Source organism: Apteryx mantelli, chromosome Z (assembly GCF_036417845.1).
Source record: "Apteryx mantelli isolate bAptMan1 chromosome Z, bAptMan1.hap1, whole genome shotgun sequence".
In the NCBI taxonomy this organism is placed as follows: domain Eukaryota; kingdom Metazoa; phylum Chordata; class Aves; order Apterygiformes; family Apterygidae; genus Apteryx; species Apteryx mantelli.
The window spans coordinates 23,414,261-23,439,925 of record NC_090020.1 but is presented as its reverse complement, the minus strand read 5'-3'; the positions used below and the strand labels follow the sequence as shown (position 1 = coordinate 23,439,925).

The window sequence follows — 25,665 nt, the reverse complement described above, 5'->3', positions numbered from 1 at the left end:
GACACAAATGCCTCACTTTACTTCGAGGCTCAAGCTACAGCGGAGCAGCAACCGCAGCGTAAATCCTCACGCTCATTAAACCAACGCAAATTCTGCGCACGCTCCTCTCCTGTTTAAACCCCATTTACACAAACCGCGCATGCCCAGTAATGCCACAGCCGAACCAGGCCGTGCAGAGACAGCGAGCGGCACAAAGCCTCGGCGCAACTGCGGACCGACAGCAGCCCGCTAGGAGGAGGCTCTCCGAAATAAGAGCGGTGTCACCTCGCGTCGGGACCCCCCCGCTGCCCGCCAGGTGCGCGGCGCTGCCGCCCCGCCCCCACCCCGCCGCGCTGGGGACGCGAACCCGCGGCAGCACAGCCGCAGGCCGCTCCTGCCCGGCCCGCGCCCGCCACACTGGGCTCGCCTCCCCCGCTCCGCTCCCGTCGGGAGGCCTGTTCCCTGCTCCGCGTGAGAGGGGAGCGAGCGAGCTGCCACAGCACGGGACCGGCAAGCCAGCTCCCCACCCCCACCAGGGCCCAGAGCCAGGGGAGGCAGCACGAAGGAGCCGGTCCCTCGAAGCGGGGCTGAGACGCTCGGCGCGGTGGGGAAAGGGCCCGGCACTAATCTACCAGATGCAGCATAAGAAAAAGATTTGTGAAACCTAATATAAAGCTTAAATCGCTTCATTTTAAACCTTTAGCACAGGCCTAAATAAATTCCTGCTGACCTGTAAAGCTTGACTAATTAAAATCTTAAAGTTAGGCTTGAAACTTGTCTAAGTCTAGGACATTTAGCCTCTCCAATTAATTGCTTGTTACTATTGGTATTTTTTGACTCTCTGACCCAATGCTAATTATAGAAGTGTAATTTTTAATGCCCATTCCTACTTAAAAAATTATATTAATCTAATAAGAACCAAAACATATCAAAGACAGCCTGTATAAATTCTCACCCACCAGTAAATAACCAGAAGTTTTACACTTGGCAAAACAGAATGAGATGAAAATACATTGTTTCACAAAAACATCTCTAACGCAAGATACCACTTTCCAAGTGCATCAATAGTCTTGTAGAGAAGATGTGGAATTACAGCTAAAGAAAGCATGAAATACTTGCCTTGCTCTGATCATATCATAATCCTTTTGGGAGAGTTCTTCCTGCTTCACAGCTAGCTGAGATGATAAGTCACTGCATTTACTGTGCAACTCTTTCATTTGTTCTCTTGCCTCTGTTAAATCAGTTTCCAAATTCTGCAAAGAAAGCATTTGAAATATATTGAAGGCAGTGTAAACTAAAGAGTTAAAACCTTTTATGTGCACTATGTATATATGCATGTAAACATGTACTTGCATAAACACCCATATATTTATTGCTATCTAAGTAAATATACATATGTATTTGTGTTTGTATGTGCGCATATGAAACAAATACTAAATCTCAGACAAATGTTATGTCCGATTTTGGGTAGTTATTTATTCCTTACTCTAAGAACTGTTCCTTAATTTATTGGTTTGTTGCATGTCGAAGGAGAACCCTCAATCAAGTCTTTGCAGAGCAACAGTAACCTACACGACACTATTGATTAAATCGTTCTTTATAGACTTCAAACAGAAGAAATCTAGTCCTAACAAAAAACGGCTATACTGTTGCTGTTTTTAAATTCTCCTAAAATTGCAAAGATCTCATACATGAAATAAGAATTATGGCTAAAGACTCATTTTTGAGACTGCTTGTTGAAACATGGTATTGCAGAAAGCATCTGTTTTTGCACTTGTAATTCAGGAAAAGAAATGGCATGCAAGAAAGAAAACTTACGGGAATGCTCATTGAAAAGAATGTAAACAAGCAATAGTTTGCCTTTTACAGTAAGCCTTCATGTAAAAGTTAGTGAGCAGAGTGTGAAAGTATTTCTGCGAAATATGGTAGCAAGTCAGCTTATCCAAGCAAGGCTTAGATGTTTCTATATAGTGACCTTATCAGAGTTCTCTGGGGGTTTAGCCACCTAGAGCAATAGTACTTTAGTCCTTAAGAAGCTTTGCACTACTACTCTCCCAGAATGTTTTGAGGCAAGAATGGAAATAGAATAAATACAGCAATATCTAGAGCAGAGTTTCAGAAGTTGGTAGTTCCTGCCCTTAGACCTACTTTGGTATCACTACTCATAGACAAAATCACTTGTTCACTCTGAGGCAAACATTCCAAGATACATCAACAGTCTGAAACAAATACATCCTGGTAGGACAGCGTCTCATTTATTGCCAATGGTATATTAGTTTCTCCTCCATTTGAGCAGACACTTGGTTAAAGAAATAACAAAAAGCGTATTTTTCTCTTTCAGCATAGATGCCTCAAATATCGAGGGTATTAAAGCATTTTTTGAGTAAATAATGGCAAATAGTGAATTGTTTTTAAAATAGCATAAAAGTATGTTATACATATTTGGACATATAAGAAGTATACTTCAATCAAATTGTTTTAATTCTGACAAGAATCATCACTTCCTGTTAATATAGTAATGTAAATTTTGTGAAACAGCAGAATTCATGAATGAATAAAGTAGAACTATTTGTTTCATGATAAACCTCAGTTAACACACACAGTGTACCTGACTGATGAGTCATCATTCGATCTTGAAGGCTGAGTAACAAAAATTACTTTTTCTGAGACAACAAAAAATTTCAAAATGACAGGAAACAGTTCATTCTATCACACAAAAATGTTGATAGGTATTTTGTTGGTGTCATAAAGTATCTTTATAACCTGCAGTTAAGTAATTCCAAGGTTTTTCTCAGTGTTGTTTTTCCCCAATAACTAGAAGTAATTGTAATACGTGGAGATGATTTCCCACTTACAACTTTTAACTTAACAAAAATTATAGCAGTTTACATTTTCCCTGAATAAATTCTATTTGCATTTCTTTCACACCATGCTAAAAAAGTTGTGGAAGTTTTTCATGGTACAGATTTTACCAATGATGATCTTACCAATGCTGAAGTTTCCAACATCCATTGCAGAGTAAGGTACAAAGAATAGAAGACAAATGGTTTTGTCATTAGTACAGTTGTATACCAAGTCACACAATGGCAGAAGTTAAAACCAAAAAATTGTGATCTAGTGGATCACCCTAAATCTGAAATTCATAAACTTCAAGTTTTGTTTTCAGCTAACTAAATTAATCTGATAAAGGTTGGCCCTCTTGGAAATCAGAAGCACTACCGAAAGGGTGAAACATGGAAAAAAGCACGCAGACTGATGGGTTATATATATTTCAGTGTACAAGTTATTTAATACCATGAGATATTCAGTAGAATTTATGCATCATTCAGGCATCTAAGATTATGAAATCAAATCTTTTACCCTCAAATTCTGATTAACTCCCTTTTTTAAAATTGTGTGGAATTTATGTTATTTTTTACAGCTAATACAGCAGCAGAGAAAGTAGCTTCCTCATGTAAGCAGGCAGATTGTAGAAAATGCTAAATATAGATTCTCCTACAGCTGATTTTCAAATTAAAGTTAATTTCAATTTTACATATAGACAGTTTAGAACTTAATCTTTTAAAATATCCAGAAATATATTAAAGCAAAGTAAGTACTATTTAAAATATAGTAAGTTGAAACTTCTAAAAATTTGGTTATGTATTTTGGGGAAGAGGAATGCATATGTGAGAGAAAAGTAGAAGATACACCAGTAAATGATATGTTTCTGTAAAACTGTACTGAAAGTGAAGCATAGAAAATAAGTCTACTTTTAACATACTTGCACCTTACTATTTCCATCCGTGAAAAGTGGTCATCCTAATTAAAATGGAATTAAGATGAAGAGCAGAATAATAATTGAAGGTAAAACACTACAGGAATATTTTAATCACTTCAAGCCCCAAACTTCAAATTCAGGAAATTCAGAAGTCAGGTGAATTTAAAAGCACTCCAAATATGGAAAGTATAACACACAGACAAGGCATGAGGCAGCCCAGTTGCATATAGCAGTATTATGAAATCAATGCAAATTAATAGTACGAGTTTTTTGTATCTGTAGCTTCAAAACTGTTAGAAAGTCACTTTTAAACACTGTAACTTTATTTTCATGTTTTCCTTGTTATGTATCATTACAGAGTTAACAGTATTTTTTCAAGTTCTTGCATCCCAGTAAATCTCTCATTTTTCTGTGCAACTAAAATTCTGGGTTCTTCTTGACAGAGAGAGAGCTGTTTCTCAAACTGTTACATTTTAAAAGAGAACAACCTTTTATATTTCTTTGGAAATTCTATCTTCAGACATCAGGTACTTTAAGAAGTACTTTACCAAGTAGGAAACAAGAAAACAGTAAGCAATTCCACTGTCGTTTAGGTCTACTCAAAACCCGCCAGTCTGCCATACAAAGCCTTTTCTGACTGAGTAGGTTTGTGGAAATATACTACATCTTTTGTACTGCTGAACACATACCTTAAGTCCCCTCTCCACCCACAGCAGTGCCAAACTTGCATCACCTTACTTCCCTAATTCACTCTTAACTATCGAAATGCATCCATGCATATGGCAGCAGATTATCAGCTCTTCAACTTGCAGACTTTCAGGAGATACAGAAAGCTGAGGGAAGCCCTGGCAAGCCTGGGAAGTATAAGACCTACCTGAAGGCTGAAAGCAAAGACTATGAAAGTCCAGTGTTAGGTATTTTTATGCCCTGTATACTATCTATATAAAGGCAAACCATAAAATATAATATGGCTAAAAAAGTGGCCATTATCAGCTCTCTTCCTAATAATCTATCTCATTAGGATTTAGACTAACACAACAAATCCTTAATACTTTCCATATATTCATTAAACAGGCAACGTAGCTATAATAGTGTTTCCCTCTGTATTTAAGCAAGTTGGATTTTATAATCTAATTCAGGTTGTAGTAGGCCTGGAAGCAACTGCACAAGTGACACTTTTCTGAACAGAAAACTATTCTAAATCCTGATGAAATGAGCTAGTAGCATTTAGTTTATTCTCTGAACAGAGGACCACTTGTCCAAAAGGAAAGAGCGACTCATAGCCCTTGGAGAATCTGTGATACCTAACCTGATTTTTTATCTAAAACACGTTTTTAAAATAATGTCAATATAGTTTACACTGATAAGGTTTGATTTTTATTTTTCCAGGGATATAGAAGACTAATTTGAATAGTCAAAAAGCATGGCTCCAGGGACAGACCCCTGCAGGACCCCACTTGTTACAGCCTTCAAGTAGAGTACAGTCCATTAACCACAATGCTCTGAAACCAACTGTCCAGGCAGTTTTAAAATATATCCACCCATAGATATATTTAAATATGTCCATCCACCCATGCAGATACAACATCCTAGCTTGGATACAAGAATACGGTATGACAGTGTCAAGCATCTTGCAAGAGTTGAGATGTATGACATGCACTGCTCCCCACCTTGTCCACAAATCATTTTAGCACAAAAGGCAATCAGGTTCATCAGGCATGACTGACCCTCAGTAAATTCCTGCCTGATTGTTCTCAGCTGCCTTTTCCTTTATGTGCCCAGAAATGGCTTTTAAAAGGACTTTCTCTACGATTTTCCCAGGATCTGAAGTGAGGCTGAATAGCCATTGCTTCCTGGACCAGCTCTTTGGACTTCTTTGGAGATGGGTGCAACATTTGCTTTTCTCTAGTCACTAGAAAGCTCCCCCAGTCACCACATCATTTCACAAATGATAGACAGCAGCCTCAAAGTGACATCAGCCAGCTCACAGCACCCTTGGATGCTTAGTTGGTCCCACTAACTTGAACAAGCTCTCTCAGGTAATCCCCAACTCAAACTGCTGGTACTTCTCCTCTGTCAATCCTGCCTCTAGACACAAAGGCTTGGAGGACCTTCTTGGGGAAGACTGAGGCAAAGACATTGCGTACCTCAGCTTTATCTATTGTCTGCTATCACTGTTCTCTTGATTATTGGGATGGACCATATTTTGCTTGGAGGAGGATGCCCTTAAAGACCTGCCAGCTTTTCTGAGCTCTTCCACCCTTCACAGCTGCTTCTCAAGGGCTTCCACTTACCAGTTCCCTGAGTAAACTCAAGTATCCTATCCTAAAACATGTACTATTCTAGTCTCCTTCCTCAGATGATCTCAGGATCTTCCTCAGATCATCTCAGGATCTTCAGCTTCACTATTTCATGGTCAGTACAGCCAAGGCTGCCATTGATTATCAGATCCCCAGCCTGTTCTTCCTTTGTTTGTGAATAGTGGATCCTGCTGTATGTCATTCCTGGTTGGCTCAGGCAGTACTTGTCTCAATAAGTTATCCCGACACAATCCAGAAATCTCCTTGACTGCCTATGATCCCACCCTGAAGCACCCGCACTGTTTATTGCCATCTCTGTAATCATATGAGTGCAGCACACCTTTCTTCAATGAGCATGCCTTATCAGCCATGAAGATCTGATACATTAAAAATTATTCTGACCATTTTCACTGATGGTGTGGATATCAGTAATTTTCAATAATTTATCAGGTATTACAAACAATACATCTGACAACTTGAAAATCAAATCAGTCTAGTACGCACTAGTGGATTTTCTCCCCCAAGGATCAACAAACCATTTAGTGTCCTGGAAATCCTACAATCCTTTCATCATAACCACTCCAAGAACCTTGATCTGCAAGAACATTACCTCCCATGTTAAAAGATCTGAATCAAACTCTTTACAAAGGCTTTCCACCAGTATAACAGTCAGAAGTGCCACCAAACCCACCAACTTGCAAGCAGGAGCAAAAGATGTTTCCGTTAAAGATGGTGAATAGATAGTTATTATACTGAATACACCAGAAGGTCATGCAATTTGATATTGTAAAGAAAATAGCTTTGTGAGTAAGCATTCATTAGCCAGGTTTGGGGCGGGGGAACACTACACAGACACATAAGCAGCCATCAGACACTGATACGATATCTGTGGCTTATTTCTCTTGCAGGAATTTCTCTTGCCAATTTTCACCAACAAATGGGACAGAGTAACCCATTGAAATAAAAAATATAATATTCTGCGCAATGCAAAAATATTATTTTCTTTTTCATTTTATCATAAACTGTGAAAACAATGTTTTAATATATTATATTCACTAATAAGGCCTCTCAGAGTGGAACCCTTTGGAGGCTAAAATACAATTTATTCAAAACTACAGTTAAAGTTTTAAAGTGTTCTTCCAAAACAACAAATACCAAGTATACCACAATCAAATTATAGTTAAGTAAATCATACACTGAGAAAAAAAATCTTGAATGATAATACTTTTATGTTTTTATTATTTAATATATATGTATTTTATCTTAAAATGCAGTATCTTTTATTTTTTAATGATTACATTTTAAGATGACTATTTGAAGTCAGATTCCTGCTTTGCAACATCAATTTTTAAAAAGCTGTGGGTCTTAAGTGAAGGAATGTAAATGAATGTCAGTCCCCACTGGTAGATTTGAATACATAACTTGTTATTTAAAGAAAATAACTTGTAGTGTAAATGCCCAGAGAAGTTAGTTCTGAAATAACATCCAGGAGTCCATTCCATTTCGTACCTTTATTTTGGCATCAGTGCCAGATATTTCTATTTTCCATCGTGCCTCCTGCTTCCTCAGTTTCTCCAGGTCATTTAGCAGGTCAGCACAGCGTGTATTTAATCCCTTATTTTCCTCCTCCAGGTTTTTTATAACCAGTCTGTTTTGCTCTTCCTTCTTCTGTGCACACTCCTCAGTGTCCTGTAGAACAGTACCACAAGGGCCGATAAACAAAAAAAAGTGAGAACTAATCAGCAAATATAAACTGTGCAGTTTTACCCTCACAGCAGCTTCTTCTATATTTGATAGCCAAGGTCACCTGTGTACTTTTATTGGCCTCTTTCATGCAGGTGGAAGGGTCATATTTTTTAGCTGGATGACAGCTTTGATGAGTACACATTTGCAAAGAGCCCATTAATTGATCAAGCTGCCTTTGATGCTGTCCCCAGCTATTTTTGAGACCCACACAGACATATCCTCCCAGACCTCGGCTTTATCAATTAATAATGCCAGTCCCATCAGAATCTAATTACAAGAAGCCACATCTTCACACTCCTACTTTCTTTGCTCCATTTCCATCATTAACTATTTATCTGAAAGTTATAAAGCTTGAATTCTTGGCTTTAAAGCATCTTTCTCGGAGTTGGTATGTGAAAAAACTGTGAGGTATAGCAAGGCCTAAGGCAATTTTTTCTCCAAGCTTGTCACTTTCTGTGCCACAAAGGCTGACATTGCTTAAAGAACTACTTCAAAGCTACAATCTTATAAAACTATGTACAAGTCAATATACCTTAAGTTCTTGACTTTTATCTTTAAATTTCTGGTTCAAGTTACTGAATTCATTCTTCAAATGGGCATTTTCCTCATCTACAACAATCTTGCTCTGTTTTAAGTTGTTTATCTCCTGCTGCTGTCCCAAGAGTCTCTGTTGAAAAAAATAAATTTCTTAATATACAAAAAGCAATTGTGAAAGAACATGCACGTACTCATATCGTTTTAGACCCAAGTCTGTGTCACATAACAATCTACCAAATATTATTTTATAGCATTCTTCTCGATTCATTACTACTTAAAACACACTTGAAAATGCATCACTATATAACACAGTGCTGAAAACAGAGAACAGAGTATTTTGCTGCCACTAAACAAGAGAGCCCATAATTACAAATTGAACAGAAATTATTTAGTCAAGCTTAGAGAAGGACAGAGTCATTGGCAGAAATGATATTGTGGTGGGGATTAAGAATACTTTTTTTTTTTTTTCCCCCCCTTCACTTGCACTTTTAGCATTTCAAAAATCTGGCCAAAAATAAAGAGTTGAACTTTCTCCAAATTTCATGAAAGTAATGAGAAACAAGTATTAAGTGAAGGAACCAAAAAGATTATGATACAGAACAGTTGTATGAAAGGCATTAAGTCTATATGAATTTGCAGCTTAAGGCAAGTAGGTCAACACTGTTGGAACACAGACAACAATTTACTGTACTGTACATAACGAAATCTTATGGCCATTAGGAAAAAAAAATCCAATTTTGTGTTATGATTGTACTCTGTTCTTTTAAAGGTATTCATATTACAACATCCACAATCTTAAAAGTGTTAGAACTTTGCATATTTATTCAGCAGCCTGATTTAGTTTCATATACTGTTTCCTCAGCTTCCTAAACCAAAACAGTATTTGATTTAAAATATTTTCCTAGCAGTGACACTATAACTGCAGTAAGAAGCAGATGAAACTTTTGTCTGAGAACAAAAACGCAACTGCCTTTAATATTCAGACCTAATGAAATGTATTCGATGATGTTAAAAAAAAAAAAAAAAGTATATCTCTGGTAACCTATCCAAAGGTTTCTTGAAATACCATTTTCAACCTGAAATTGGTTAATTCCAATTCATATGTATGCCAGACATGAAAAAAAAGAATGAAAATGTTTTGAGAACAAATATAAACAACACAGTATTTAGAGCAGAAATCATGTCCAACAACTATTAATTTTAAACCTACATCTAATGATCTGGGTGAAAAGAGTAACTACGTCACCACTAAACTCAAAGTAACATGCCTACAACTAGAAACATACACACATATTACAAGTAGCAGCCCTTCATACAAAGCAAGCTGTGGAGGCATAAGCAGAGCTTGCTCAGCATGTTTATTAGTGTCAGTATGTTGGTATCCTAAGCACCCACATTCCACCTGGAAATTATCCACAATGGAATGAGCACACAGTGATCATGCAATTTTGAGAGACTGAGTAGCAGTCTGCACACCAGCTTTTCCTCAAGCAATGAATGTTCTTCTTCCTACTCTATAAAAATAATAAAACTGTTACTCAGCACAAAGTAAATCTTCTGTCCTTCTTACTGTATTATAACATTTGACAACTAGCTTAATACCTAATAAACAGTCTTTTTCAATATTACTGGTGTTAAATCATATAAAAAGCATTAATTGCACATATTTGATTGTAAAATTAAGGTTGATGTAAATAATTTCTTTACCAATTACTATTTAAGCAACTAATGAGCTTCTGTGGTACTCAGGCATCAGAAAAGTATATCTGAGGATGTGCAGTGACATTAATCAATGTATTAAGCAAATATCTCTGTCATTAAATGTATTTATTACTTTATTTCTTTGTGCATTGAATCTCTTTTCATTCTTGTTTTTGTTTTTTACTGAGACCTTTGTTCTAACTTTTCTAAACTACTTTGAATCTCTCTCTTCTGTAGACCTCTTCCCTTTTCCTACACACTACATTCTCACTTTTCTTGCAAGTAGTTTTATTGTTCTCTTCTATCATCTCCCAAAATCTTCTCTATATATTGCTCCCCTATTTTTAATAAATTCCATTTGTTTCTCTGACCAACACTGCCATGTGCACACTAAGACAAACAGTAACATTTATTACAGAATGAAAAATGAAACATACAACATAAAGAAAACAAAATGTCCAAGCAAGAGCAAACCCCACAACTATTCAGCATAATGAGGAAGGGAAGGGGATACAGCTAACTTCTGCAGCAAATATTGAAAATATTAAACAACTGTGAAAGCATAATGTTTAGTGAGTAGTGTGGGGAGGCATGATGGATATTTTTTCTTCCTACATAAAAATTCTCACTTTATCAAACAACAACAACAACAACAAAATGTATCTTTGTTCTACTTCAAAATTGAGAGCAGCCACTGTGGAATTCAAAGAGTATAGCAAGCGATGTACTTTCTAACAGCATTCTTTAAAAAGAAGGAAAGAACTAATGTGAATGTGAACTGAAGAGAATGAAGAAATGGGGAGGGGGGAAGTCAGAGAAAAGTGAAAGAAAATGTAGAAAACTTATTCTTATATCTTCCTTTTTTAAAATCCAATGTCATTAATTCAAAGCAACCAATCAACCAGACAAAAAAATCCCAAAGGATTCCATTAACACACCTTTTTACCAACAGTTCTGTCACGTAAAGACTCAGAAACGTGAAAATATAGAACTTGTACTTAAGATAGTGTTTAATTGTTAATTTAAGCTGAAACCAATAACACAGTTGTTTACTTTTATAATACAACTAATTCTCCTATAGAGGCTCACTCTACATTTTCATTCTGACAGACTCTAGTCAAGGCTTTCCTAAGATTATAGATTCATAAACATTCTTCCATTTCTTCCAAAGAAAAAGTGAACCTCAATCTGAGATTTAGAAATTCACATAAAACTCATGGAACAAGCAAAAAGGCATAGCTTTGTGCATAATCTTCTTGGCTTTGCCAGTATATTATCCAGGACACCACATTTTATACAAATCTTTAGTGCAAATGCATTAGACTAATTTCACAATACAAATATTGAAACTGTCAAAGTACAATTGATAAATTCAGAAAATAGCACACGCAAATCAGATTTGATTTATATATATACACACACATATGTGTGTGAACATATAGACAAACACAATTTTTGCACATATGCATACATGTACTTGTAAATACACCTAAACATACAGGAAAGGCAATGGACTAAACATCAGTTTGTGCATTTTTATCATTTACATAGAAATATTTTCTTATAATCATGTAAGGCAAAAATCAGCCACAGTAGGGTGGGGTTTTTTTGTTTGTTTGTTTTTCTAATCATGTCTCTTTTGCTGAGAATGTCTGTATTTTGGTCCTTAAAAGGCAAGATATACTGCCAGTACACCAGCAAGTGTTCAGCAGACATGAAGGAAGGGATAGGGATATTAAGAAACATCATCTAACAAAAGACTCCTCTCTTGGCTGTTTTGAGGCTACTAGACACCAGGCTTATTCTTAACTATTCCAAAAGCAAAATATTTGCTTTTCAGAAATACAAAAATAAATTGTTGCTGAGATGATTTTGTCACATCTTTAAAAAAAAAAAAAAAGGAATGAATCCACATCATCATGGAAAGCATCAGTTATTTTGCTTGCCTCCCTCCCATTCCCCAGCTCCTCACAGAATTTTAGTAAGGAGCTTTTGTGACTCTTCTTTCTAGTTCATTACTGATTGTTTAACATTTATCATAACAAAGTCTACATTTGTAGAGCACTCTTAAAAATTATAACTATTTGAAAGATTCTATTGGTTCTAAACAGACTTACAGTTTTAAAAATAAGTGCTCTTGCAGACTCAAGGTTCAGCTCCAGCTCTTTAAGGCATCCAATGTCTGAGTACACAAGTTACATAGTGTTACTACTTTGTTTTGTTATACAATGTATTGAAGGTGTGATGTAGATACATATCCCTAAAGCAAAACCATAATGATTTAGGGGTCCTTCCTGGAATGGAATAGTTTTGCTGGAATAGTCTGGAGGGCTAATGGAGACCTAAAGATATAGCAGCAACAAAAACAAAACTAGCTATTCCCATTGTTTGTTCCATATTGCTGTGATTGAATTTTAAACCCAAATAACCTACTTACTTCATATACATTGTTAGATAATCACACAGATTATCCTGAGTCAGACTCACACACTAATTACTTATCCCCAAAATTGACCAACTTAAGGCTTTAAGTCAATCAAAGGCAACTATGACTGTACCAATCACTAAGTTTAGGGGGGTTTTTAATAACCAGCTCACATGAGGTGTCCATAAAGTATTTATTTCAGGAGTGGCAAAACATCACTTAGATAAGCTATACTTGCATGGAAAAATTCCTGCTATGTTTCAAAGCATTTTTCCTGGGTACCATTTTGTATACTCTTACCTTTTCTTCTAAGGAATTGAACTTTTACTTTCCTATCTGCTCATTTCAATGCTTATGAAGAAGGGAAAAATGGGATTATTATTCAGGAGCCATGGCTGGATAGAAGTAAGGGTAATAAAAAATTTCTTAGATACAGACAATTAAGTAAATTATCATCTGCCTTTGCCTGTGCAGCTGTTTTTGCACTTTGCTTCCTCAACCTATGAATTGCCTTATATAATAAGAGAAAAAGAATAAAGGCTGATTTCTTAGAGGGAAAATAAGCAGTGTTCCTTAAAGACCATCCTATTCGGGTAGGCAAGTGAAACAGAAAGCAAGAAAAAAAAAATCACATAACTGACCAAACACACAAGGCAAACTCTCACGTGAGGTTTTTTTGACAGACTTCACCAGGTAAGAACACTCATTCAGAATTCATCTATTCCCACAGTATCTACTGTTTTTGTCTAGATACAATAAAAGATAGGGTTTTGCTACAGAAGAATAATCTCACAACTTACATTTTGCACTGACTGCAATCATACTGGTTTGAATACAACACAACAAAAAGTGTTTTATAGGCTTTTGACAGCCTGATGCTCAAGAACTGTAAAAAAAAAAAAGATTAATACAACTAGAGTACACTTCTGAAGATTTTTACATAGACAAACTTGGAAATACAAGAAAGAAAACTGTATTCTAGAAGTGAATTTTCTCTAACAAAAACTAAAGGAATCTGCTATTACCCTTTAGTTTAGCTGAGAAGAATTAAAGAGTATCCCTTGTAAACCACTGAAGTCCAGAATGCTCCAGGCAACAATACAAAGAAAAAAAATATTCTGACCTGGTGGAGTGGGTCTTTTTATGTCCAGGACAACTGTCATTCTAGAATTCATTTTTATCCTTTCCCATTGTACAACTTTAGCTACAATACAATATTATTTCTTCCTTAATAGTGTCAAATAATTTACTGGCAATAACTACAGCTATTTCTTGGTCAGTATTTAATACTAATAAATATACAAATAGTATTTTAACTAAACTTGTTATCCAAGATGAATTTAATATAGTGTACTACCTTATGTCAGACAATGGAAGTGGCAATGGGAACACTTCATTAGTGCTAGCAGTCTGTTTTCAAAAATAATGAATTAGCATGTAACATTAGGAGTTATGCACTGTTTGATGTTGTTGCAGACATCATCATTGAACTGCTATTCTTAAGATTTTTAATCCATAAATAAAAGGCATTCACAACAGACTTGGAAACAACAGCTATACATACTATTACTCTAAGTGTTTGCCAAATTTCTACATTTTTGTGGTGGAGGAGGGAAGACACAGTACTACTTTGGTACTTTTTTTTTTTTTTTTTTTTTGCGTTTGAAATGCAATCAGTGTATGACTGAACCAATACTGTCTGCCTGCCTCCATACAGATTCACAAACTACAGATAAGAGTTGTTTTGTTTCATTTTAAGATGTTAACTCAGACACCTACTGACAGTTTATCAAATATTCCTAAAAATTCTAGCAGAAATGCAAAGCTGATGTGCATATCTCTTTGCTGCAGCTAAGGATACAGAAATGCAGTAATGCACCTGATTTGTCATTGGCTGCTGAAGTATTTAATGAAAAACACAAGCCTCTACACCTTACTATTAGAACAATCTCCATCTATGACTGCAAGAAAGGGACATGCATTCAGTCTCCACTACCGAAGTGATTACCTGCCTTCTGAGTTTCAAACAATCATCTTATACTTTCATGGTTCTCATCCTTCATGAGGAATTTTTTCCTGTGCGTCAGTAAACTTTTGATATACCACATAAGAAATAAAAAAATGGACACAAAATAACTAAAAGTGATGAAAAATTAAAACATTTTTCCCAAAACAATGACTTCAAAAAAGGAAAAGCTGCCATTTTAATGAAATTTGGACAGTTTAAACTGAAACAAAATTAAATGAAATTATATTACAACTTAAGTAAATATGAAAGGATTATTCTTTTTCCAAAAATTTTCCTCAAAATTTCTACTTCAACATTTCTATATTTAAATGTGTGTATATATGTATTTTTCTCTCTTTTTTTCCTTTCCCCACCATGTTTTGTCCACCAAATTTGACGTTGATTCGCCACACTCTTAACCTTCTCCCTTCCCCTCCAACCTTCTCATCTTCTAGCAGGAACTGAACAATAAGTAGGTGCCATTAAGAAAGGACCAGTAATATTTCATAGTTTTTCTTCCTTCAGCTTCTTCAATTTTCACTCTATTTTTCTGAGCCTTTTTATTAATCTTCACAGTTCTAAACTTGAACACTCATACACATTTAACAACATTTCCAGTCACATTCAAATATACTCCTCCCATAGAAAGAAAAACACAAAAGAAAAAATAAATCAAAGGCAAACAAAAGAAAACTGCTCTCTTTCATTTCATGACTATTCATTAGATTCTTTAATTATTTTCAGATGTAGGATGAACAGAAGTTCTATGTAAATAATTCATGAAAATGTAACCATATGTTATAGAAGTCATCTGCTGCACTTGCAATCTATATGTTGTCCCTTCATAGTCTAAATGACACTAGCCAGTTACAATCTAAAATGCAATTATTTTTAAATCCATACCTCTCCAAAAGTAAAAAGCCATCAGTACAGGTACCTGATTCTCCAGTATCCTTCCACATAAGGTGACAATCTGTATTCACAAATACCCACTGAACTTAGAACTTGACTCTTAAACAAAGCCAGAAGAAATACTAAAAAAACACCACACCACACTGATATCTACAATGGAATAGTGGGGGAGTTCACTTGATTTTCACGCCACCGAATTTGTTCTTTCTCCTCCCACGCCACACTTTCCAGGACTCCTTGAGAAAACAATTTAAAGGATGCACCTAATAAACAGAATGAAGCTGCAACCAGGCACCAGCAGGTCCAATCTCCACATAAATGATAATTTTTCAATGTCTATTTCTGTCAATAACAGAGGTAAAATAAGACATGGTAACTTAAAACATTGTCCAATTCAAATGTGTTTGCCTATCATTTACATGTTGGAGAGAAAGGGCAGGCTTTTTTTTTTTTGAACAGGAGGGAAAGAAATTAAAGATTCTCTAAGTTTTCTTTTTTCCAAATTCCAGGACCAAGTAAAATGTTTCCAGAGAGAAACAGATCAGAAATATGAGCCACTGACTTCATTCTGCAAGTGGGGAATATGTACTTACTCCTTTGCCACCAGTGAGTCTTGCTCCTGAATTCTCATCTGACCCATATATTAAAGAAGGGTCAAACAGTATAATCCACTGTAAACACTATGTTCCCTACTGCCCTCTTTGGACTAGTCTGATGTGATTAATTTGGTGTCTTCAGCAAAGTTTGCTACCTTAATCAAAGCACCTGACAGAATTTTTCAGTATTTCAACACGTGATGAAAATAAACTGTGACTTTAGGTAGTGTATTGCTCAGCTTTGCAACTCTAGGACCTCACTGTCACTATCAGTAAAAGAATCATTCCTAGCAAGGAATCTGCTGTGTAGGTCACAACACTGACAAAACTTTGTCATGACAGAAACCATTTCATTCTACTCATGCGGCTCCTTACAGCTACTCTGCTCCTTCCCTCATACATTAGAAACACAAAGTTCTATCACTCTTTTCACTTCTCAAAATCTCCTATAATCTATTGTATCACTTCTGGTTGTTGCTTCTGCTGCAGAGGTGTGACAGAAGCAAGAGTAGCCAGCAGCTGAAGTTAAGATTTATGCCATGTTTTTGTACTGACAAGGGAGCCATGTACTATTTCTGGTACCTGTGCAATAGGTTTTCCATCAACAAAACAAGGAATACAAAAGCTCCTTGCCCTGCAAGGGGACAATAATTAGAAGCAGTGTTTCATTAAAACACACAGCTCCAAGACCAGCTTCAGTGCCAACAAAGAAAATCTGCAGCTCTATGATAAATCCAGGATCCTCCCCAGTACTGCATGAATTGCAGTAATGCATCTGCTAGGTTTACAGATTAATTGGCCATTTTCTTCTATACTACGACAGCTTGCAGGATAACTAGAGCAAACAGTGACAATACAATCAATACTGACAATCTTGGATATGCCACAACTGTAGTATCACCTTATCCACCAGGTACTATGAATAAATCCCCTTTTTCTCGTTTGTCTAGTAACTCTCTACACCAGGAGGGACTAGACTTTCTATAATACCTACAATTACAACACTGTAAAGCAGCACAGTTCAAAACTGTCTACCCTTTCTTCTGTCCTTAGCAGCTATATTTTGAAACTACTGAAGGAAGAAGCCCAGCCCGTTGGGTCAAACAGCAGAAAATCCAGAGTATCTCCTCTTCCACTGCCCACCTCAATTCCAAATAAAAACCAACAACCTGCTAAAATGAGCTTATCTCATTGAAGAACATTGAAAGATACCACCTTGATGGAACTGGGTATTTTTTCTAACAGTACCTTCCTCAGCAAGGGCTACAGAAGGTCCTCAGAGTGAATCTGTCTCTGGAACTCTGTATGACTATGAGAGATCTGCAGCAAAGGATGCCTACAAGCATCTATCTCTGACGCAGCAGCTTTCACTACTCTCATATATATCAATGCTACGAGATCAGGCGTAATAAAAAAGAACAGCCGTTGCTACATTAAACTTTTCCCATAAGCTCCTTCCTAACTGTGCTCAGCAGATTTAAAAGGGCAGTACCAAATTTCAAAGGGCTCTGCAGGCTCCATTCTGCCGCCCTATCTTAAGGGGCAAGAATTTGCTCGAGCTTGCAGAAAATCTGTCCATGTTTAACTAAGAAGCCATGATATTTGGCAAGACTTCTCACCAACAACATCCTTTAATGGGGAAAGGAAATCCAGACTCACCCTCTCACAACTATGCTGACCTTATACACACAAACGTGTCACTAAAACAACCAGATAAGATGCTGAATACAGTTAAGGAGTCAATCTTTCCTACAGTAAAACATTTTCCATCTGCTTTGGAACTATTTTTATTTCAAAGAAAAAATGGCCACCCCATTGTAACTCTAACCGGCTACCTGATAACTATTCTTACCTGAAATGGACAATAGATTGTCAAAACTAAACTCAACTCCTTAGAAGACAAATGAGATCAGAAAGATGAGGCCGTTGGAAAAATCTCTTTGTCTCCTTTCCAGGCTTGAATATTGACTTCTGTTAGTTTAAGAATCAAGCATTTCACACCAGTGGAACTAGCAGAATACTAGTTACATCACATTTCTCCATTTGCTGTACTTTTTCCTGCCTAATCCAAGTCAATTTCAGGCTATCTTCGTTGAAAACGAATCTCTCAAAACAGGAACGTCAAGTAATAGAGACCCAGAAGCTTTAGACAACTTCAAGCTTGGCCATACAGACAAATTAATGAAAAAAATCAAATGTGGATTTAGAGGACACCTGTACCAACACCCACAATAGCTGCTCTTTTGCACACTAAGTGCAAGCATAATAAGGAAGTCGTAAGCAGCATACTCCCTCAAAATGGAGTAAGCTATCTCACAGAAAGGCATTTTCAACTTGCAGACAAAGCATCCCTATGGGGAGTTCACACAAATGTACTAATGAGCTATAAAGATACACCCTAATTTACTGCTTATTAATTTCTTTAGACAAACAAGCCCACAGGTATTAGCCATAGTCATCATAATACCTAACTCAGGTAGCCTTGTATCAATAAATCAGAATCCACAACATTCAACCACTAGAATTATAAATATTTTTTTCCCTCCTGTCTTCCTCACTCAGTCCTTATCCTAAAGGAGACTGCTTTGCTTTAGTTCAAGGAAAAGCTAACCAGAAGATGGCAGGCAACAAGGCACAAAGATTTACTCAGCAATGTAAAGGGCTACATAAAAGATGCAGGTTCCAACAACAAAGGTTGTATCCCTTTTTTGAGGTACACCTTCAGTAAAAAGCTCTTCTTAATGAAAAAATGTGTTAGTACCCTTAGATATTGTTCACCTGCAACATTTATAAATCTCATTCACTGGAGAAACTTTTTCATAAAGAGTTTATAAACTCTGCATAATCTCATCACTACTGACGCATTCATCCGAACTCCCTATTACCAAAATTATTCTCATGTCCCTCATTACACTAGAATAATCAAGGTTATATGCTACTTGAAATAAATGTTAAGATGGCAATAATGTGTGTATACATTTGTCTTAATTTAATAACATTTTATTACAAAAAAAAATACAGTCAGGTGAAGGTACAAAAGTTATGAATGAAATTTATTAATGTTAATTAATGCTTGAAGGTAGAATTATGCTTCTTTCAATTGGACCCATTAAAGGGGCTTTAATATAGACTTGCACAGCAAGCTGGAGATTTTCAAGTGCAGATAATGAGGCAAGCTAGTACTATTTTAACCCCTCTGGAGTATAATCAGTTGATAAGGTTTTGAAACATTACAAGGTCTAGGACAAAAAGATTAGCTTTAGTTCTTCCATATCAAAATTGAAAGCTAATTAATTAAAATGTTATAAAAGAAAGAAAACATTGAATGTTACATTTAGTCATCTTTAGTTTTTCTGCCTTCTAAGGAAAACAGATGAATATAATTTATCTATTGCATGCAATGCAGAAGACTGAATTACTATTCTCCTATTGCTCTTTGAAAGTAGTAGTCTGAATACTCTGTTGTGTCCCAAATTTTAATGTATTCTTCCAAAAATTCAGTTAAACTGAGCTTTTTATTAAAAAAGAAAAAAAAAATCATGGAAGACAACACCAATGACTTGAGACACATACAAATTAAATACACCAAGTGGGAAATGTTTTCAAAGAGAAAGGAAAATGGAGAAAGATATCTGCAACAGTCAGCCTTCAGAAGAAAAATAGTTAAAATTATAGAAAAGGGAGAGAGCAGAGGGAAGTCCACTTAAAGGCAATAGTTATATGTTCTTTTCCTTGAAAAAGACAGATAGTGTGTATTTATGGCAAGGATACATCTCTACTGAGAGAAGAGTTTTGGACCAGTGATTTAATGATAATGTTAGACAAAATGTAGGCAGTAAGACCCTGTATAGCAGTTTAGCCACTGACCTCAAAGGATTTGGATTTTTACCTCACAGAATTAGGAATAAATACATATATGCCAACTGAAGTACAGCTCTGGCAGTCAAGACCAAAAGTTACCAACCAACCCATTACAAACATTGAAACAGAAAGAAGATAGATGAAAACACTACCAATTTATAAATACTTTAATAAATACTCATTTTTATATTCCATTCGGTATTCCTACTGCATCAGTTTTCATTAGGAAATTGCTTTAAGCTTGAGTTTCAACACAGATTGCTACAATATATTGCTCTGTCATCGTACCAAAAACTCAAAATGAAGATTTTATAACCAGTTTACATTAGAGCTACAGGACTCTGGAATTCCTTTGCTACTGTAATGCTACTTGCAAGAACACTTTCTAGAAATTCTACATGAAAAGGAAAACTTTTCTTCTTGTCTAATATTCACTAGTAAGCCTACAGTCTTAGCAGCCACATACTTCAAAATAAAGACAAATTTGAAAAAGTTTTTTAATGCCAGAACCAAAGAAATTTAATACACTAATTTAACTCACAATAAAAACACCCAATCCTTAAAACAACAAATACTGTCTTTATTTGAACTTTAAAATGGTACATTCTGAAATATTTCATATTATTATGTATTTAAAACATTCACCACAATATGTAGATATTCAGTAAACCCATGAAAAAGGGAAAAAAAACAATCTTTTACATTTATCAAAATTATATCAGGGAGATTTAGCAAAGATGCGCAATAGACTGAAATGATACATTGAACTTAAGTCCACTTTAGTATTTACTCTGTTCCAAAGTTAGACATCATAATTCTTGCAAAAGCTATGATTTAAATTTTTATCTTTAAAACCACAAATCCTGTTCTCATGAATATTTATAAATAATTTTTTTCCTATGTAAGTTAGACAAAAGCGATTAAAGACCTTATTACTTTTCAGCTATAAAGTTTCTAAATTAACTATTTAGTCAATTTTCAATTATATCCTTAAAAAAGAGGAAAATCTTCAACCAGTTGAAGTATCTTAGCACAAATAAAGTTAATTTGGCTTTCAGTATTAAATATGATTATTTCTCTATTTATATGCTTCTCACAATGGGAGGAATGTTTTCTTATCTACAATCATTTTAAGAGGGTCTTTACTATGACAGGACAATGTTTAAGCAAAATACGGGAGAAGAAGCATTATCTCCTGTTTTCCTTTTAGGGTTTTGTTGCTGCTTCTGGCAGCAATACCAACTTACATACATGTCAAACTATGATAGATGTCATTTATTTGCCTTTTTCCCTTAGTCATCTCCCTTACTCATTACTTAGTCAGCATGGAGTTGTACAATCAGCTGCTCAGTGGCTGCTGAAAAGTTACTAGTAAATATATACCCATCACAGAAGTTACTGTTGCAACTGATATCCTTGTGTGATGATTTGAGGGGAAGGGAGAAACAGAGATAAAGTCTGGATAATCTAATCTTCATAGAGATAATAGATTGGTAGATTGCAATACGGAGGCTTGAACTGTTGCTGTCTGTACATTACAGAAAAGAACTTCCACTGCCACTAGCATCACAACCGACACCTTCATAAGCAGCACATTTGCATGTTAATTACTCAAATAATATCTCTTCTCTTTAGATGAAGAAAGAACAAATCCAGAAAGATAAAGAAAATGAGAACACTCACAGTTTCCTCCCTTAGTACATTGTTCTCTAAGCCAAATCCAGTCTTTGATTACTTGCTGGGTCTAAACCACTAAGAATACTTCAGGAATTCAGTTGATCCCCCTATTGTTTCCATCCCCTGGCATCCTGGAAAATGGATGAAGCAAGAAGGGCAGAATGACAGCACCTATTGCCTTCATATAGAGCACCGGCTTTTGGTACTGCATGGTGCCCTTTGCCAAACTCTCAGGAGTCAAAGACCTACTCTTCAGAAACCTGTGTGAAAGACTGCATTACTCATGCATTTAAGCTGTCACTATCACTGAAAGGGTGGCTTCTGCCCCCTCATCAGTAACCTCTTCCAGTGCTGGCCCAAGCCCTCTCTTCCTTAGTTTGTTACATTTTTAGCCCCTCTCCTTTTCCAGATGGTAACTGCCTCATTACTTATCAGTTTGTGATTTCTAATCCATTTCAATTTTAGCTTCTACAATTGACCAGAATGACATACAGCAAACTCATGGAGAGGTCCAAAAGTTGTCACAGCAAGTAGCCCTTCTTATTATGTACATTACTGAATAAAAAGTCTTACAAGCTTCTTGATCTTCTTTTTCAGCTAAGAACAGCAAACAGCTTAGAAATGGAGGAATAATCATGCATAACTGTTTAATAAAAAATATGTACATATAAGCACCAGATGCATTATGAATCATACTTACAGCCCTGAGGAGACAGCAACATAAAGAAACTCCAACCCCTGATTTAATGCAAAATGAAATAGGTGAATAATCTCATTTCAGTGGTGTTTCCAGTCAGGCAGCAAGTGTGTGGATTTATTTTGAACAAATCAGAAGTAGGAAAACCTAGTTTACCTGAGATTACACCATTGGTTACAATACTGACCTCTCTCCAGGAAAGACTGTAGTAAAGGCAGTCGCAACTGTGAGGAAATAACCTCTACTTACCAGTCAGCCTTTTGTCCCCATGAACTGCAGGATTTTGACACTGGAAAGCATACTGGACCTCTGCCTGTGTTTTTGGTATCATCCTTGTCATCACTAGCACTCTCTCTCCTTCTCTCCCACTCCCATCACACTTGGTCCTGCTAGGACTTCTTCACATTAACATCCTTAATAATATTGAAAAGGACATTCTGCTCATGCCATAATTTTGAGAAGGCAGTCATTTGAGGTTTATGGAGAAAAGAAAGGTGAAATGGCTATTGCTCTCTCCCAGTATATTTAGTACTTGTTAGTGTTGGATTTCATCAGCATAATATTTCAAGTCCTATGAAGAGTTCAAAAGCATTGACTACTTTTTAAAGAATTATTTTGATTTTCAGAAATTTACCTTATGTTCCATCAGTTCACCAATGGCTTGTTCAATATGTGTTTTTTCACTTCATTTTTTACTGATGCAAAGTATTCAATTTTGAGTAAACAGTTCAATAAAGAACACAGATGACATACAACTTTTTTAATATATGATTTTTCAGATTTGTCAGTATTGTTTTATAGTTTATGCTAACAGTTAACTTACATAATGTTATACATTAGTAACACTAAAAAATATAGTTATACCTCTTTTAGGTGACTATATGTTTAGTCCTCACCTATTCTGGAAATGTCTTATCTCGGCTTACTGTATTTGCCAGGATGGCAAATCTGTCCACAAGACAGGCATATTACTAACCTAAACTTAATCAGAACTTTCCTAAATTACAATCTACACTCAAAGAAAAAGAAAAAGAGAGAGAGAGAGAGAGAGAGAGCTTTGAACACTGAGCTGAAAATCACCAAGTTTGGGTCAGTAAATCAGGCAAGCAACGCATAAATTGAAACTTTTCATAAAGTTTCATCTAAATGCATAGAAACTTTTTCAGTGAAATGCCAACTGTTTGAACAGCTCCTCCAAGCTTAACTAATTCTTTATCAGAAAGTTACTATCTCCGAGTGACCTGTGACTTTCCCCGTAAGACACAACAAACTATTTTCACACTTTAAGAAACAAATCTAATGCCTTTGATAAAAGTTTTCTTAACTGCTCAATTTAAATATGATACAAACCTTTTCTAGGGTTTCTATTTTGCTGTCTTTGACTTGCAAAATTTCTAATACCTTTCTGTCCTTGACTTCAGCTTTCTGCTTTTCTCTGGAAACAAAAAAAAATAGACACTTTATTAGTCATAATTTGCAGCTAATCATTTGAATTTTTCATGTCCTGATAATGAATGTCATTTTAAAGCACAGAAAATTAAATTATCTGAAGCTGACAGGCCTTGCAGAATTAATCAGGGAGCATATGGCAAGTGACAGCAAATTACATCTGTAAACAGCTAAGACAACTTTATTCTAAAAGAAACAGAAGAAAGAGGCCTTAAAATATAATTTTTAAACACCTAAAATTATCTGTCTTTCTCCCTAAATGCAGAAAGTGTACTTGTCTACAGACTGAACAAAATGGTTTTTTCCCTTATGGCAACAGAGAGACACTAAGCTGTTTGAGTCTGTGAGTCTTAGTCAACTGCATGGCCTTTCTCTGTCTGAAATAATACTTTTGAACACCACGGAAGAATATTTTAGTTCAATGATATCCTGCACATAGACAGAATCTACAATTGGGGGGTGGGGGGGAAAGCAGGGGCAGGGGCGGGGAAGAGGGCTAGGACGTTTGGGTAATGGAGATGGCCACAGTCCCTGCTATTTGGTTAATAAACACAAGGCTATAATCATATTCACAATACTTTATAGAAAAAAAGAACCAGCTGATGAGTTGTTAGCACTTTACAGAACACCTATCCTACCTCATCTCATCACTGCCCTTTTTCTAAACTGATCTTTAAATGCTGATACCTTTAATAGCTTCTCTTCTAGGCAGAAAAGCAATATGAAGATAGTAAGGCTATACAGATTCTTTAGCACAAGACAGATTTCCTATCATATTTAACTCTCATTGAAGGTCTGAGAAACATACTATTCTCCTCCCAAGGACTGGCCAAATAGTTAAGGCATTCCCAACACCATAGCTGACAGAGAAGCAGAAACATACTTTCAGATTATCCTTGCTATAACATTACTGCTGAACTTTGATCACGGCTGGACATAAGCTGGCCCTAGAAGCTATGGAAACATATTCACACACCTTATACTCCAGCAAAATGGAAATATGTCCAAGGTGGAAGGAAATGAAAGAGTGCTGCAGCCAAGCTGTGAATCTTATCAAGAGTAGATAAGTACAAGAATATTTAGTTGTTTGCAAAAGGCTTGATTTGCAGAAGCAACAAAGTATTTTGTAATAGGGACCAATAAGGGTAACAGAATGGGGTAATTCTGTTTCTCCATTACTGTGCATTACTGCATATTGTAGTGTTACGAGTAGAGATTTTAAAGGCTAATCTCTTCTGCTCCTAATACCCTCATAACATGTTTTTTCAATAAAGTGCTAAAATACAAGCTCTGATATTGAATAAATAAAGATTTAAATAAAAATGATGTGGAATTTAAAACAAAAATAGCAAGCATTTGAGAAACACCAGTGACAAGATCTCATAACAGCAAGCAATACAACCATAACAGCACTAATGTATCATAGTATTACTAGGAAAATTATGTAGTCTGGGAAAAGCCTAAATGAAAAGATATATATTTAAATTACTTTTAGGTAAGAGAAAAAAAAAAAACAGTTGGATGGACATGAATGATTTTCTTTATGGAAGCAGTTTTTTTTGTTTGTTTTTAAGAGTTGTACAGTACAGAGAAAAGTGAAACTATAAATATTCAACAAGTATTCCAGAAGATCCTTCATCTTTTCCTTCTGTGTTGTTTATCAAAAACTCTGAAAGGTGCTTAACATTTGAACAAAGACAGAAAGCTTAACAGAAAAATGCACATCGGATCCTGGCCTCAAAGCATTTGATTGCCTGCAATCAGAAACAGCAAGGAGTTTCCACGATGCCTTAAGATGACATGAGCAGTGAAATACATAGTACAGTCAGTCGTTCCGCAGTTTATTCTTAATGCCTACCAAAACTGAAAAAAGTAGACTGTAATTACGAAGATCCATGCAGACATGAAGTTACCGTATGTATTTTGAAAGGTTACACTGTGACGTCCTTTGAAGAAAAACATAATGACAAAATAGGGAGTGGAAGAAAGAAAACAGAACAAACAGGTTTCATAATAC

The 25,665-nt window shown here is 35.9% G+C and overlaps 1 protein-coding gene across 1 annotated transcript in view; it reads right to left on the bottom strand.

Annotated features, from left to right (window-relative positions):
• The window catches only part of CNTLN (centlein), a 201,251-nt gene that overhangs the window by 144,914 nt on the left and 30,672 nt on the right, over positions 1-25,665 (bottom strand). The window contains exons 3-6 of the mRNA XM_067316035.1: positions 23,550-23,634; positions 8,318-8,452; positions 7,549-7,728; positions 1,095-1,232 (exon numbers count right to left, since the gene is read on the bottom strand). Coding sequence (XP_067172136.1) covers positions 1,095-1,232; positions 7,549-7,728; positions 8,318-8,452; positions 23,550-23,634 — 538 coding nt within the window. The remainder of the gene's footprint in view (positions 1-1,094; positions 1,233-7,548; positions 7,729-8,317; positions 8,453-23,549; positions 23,635-25,665) is intronic.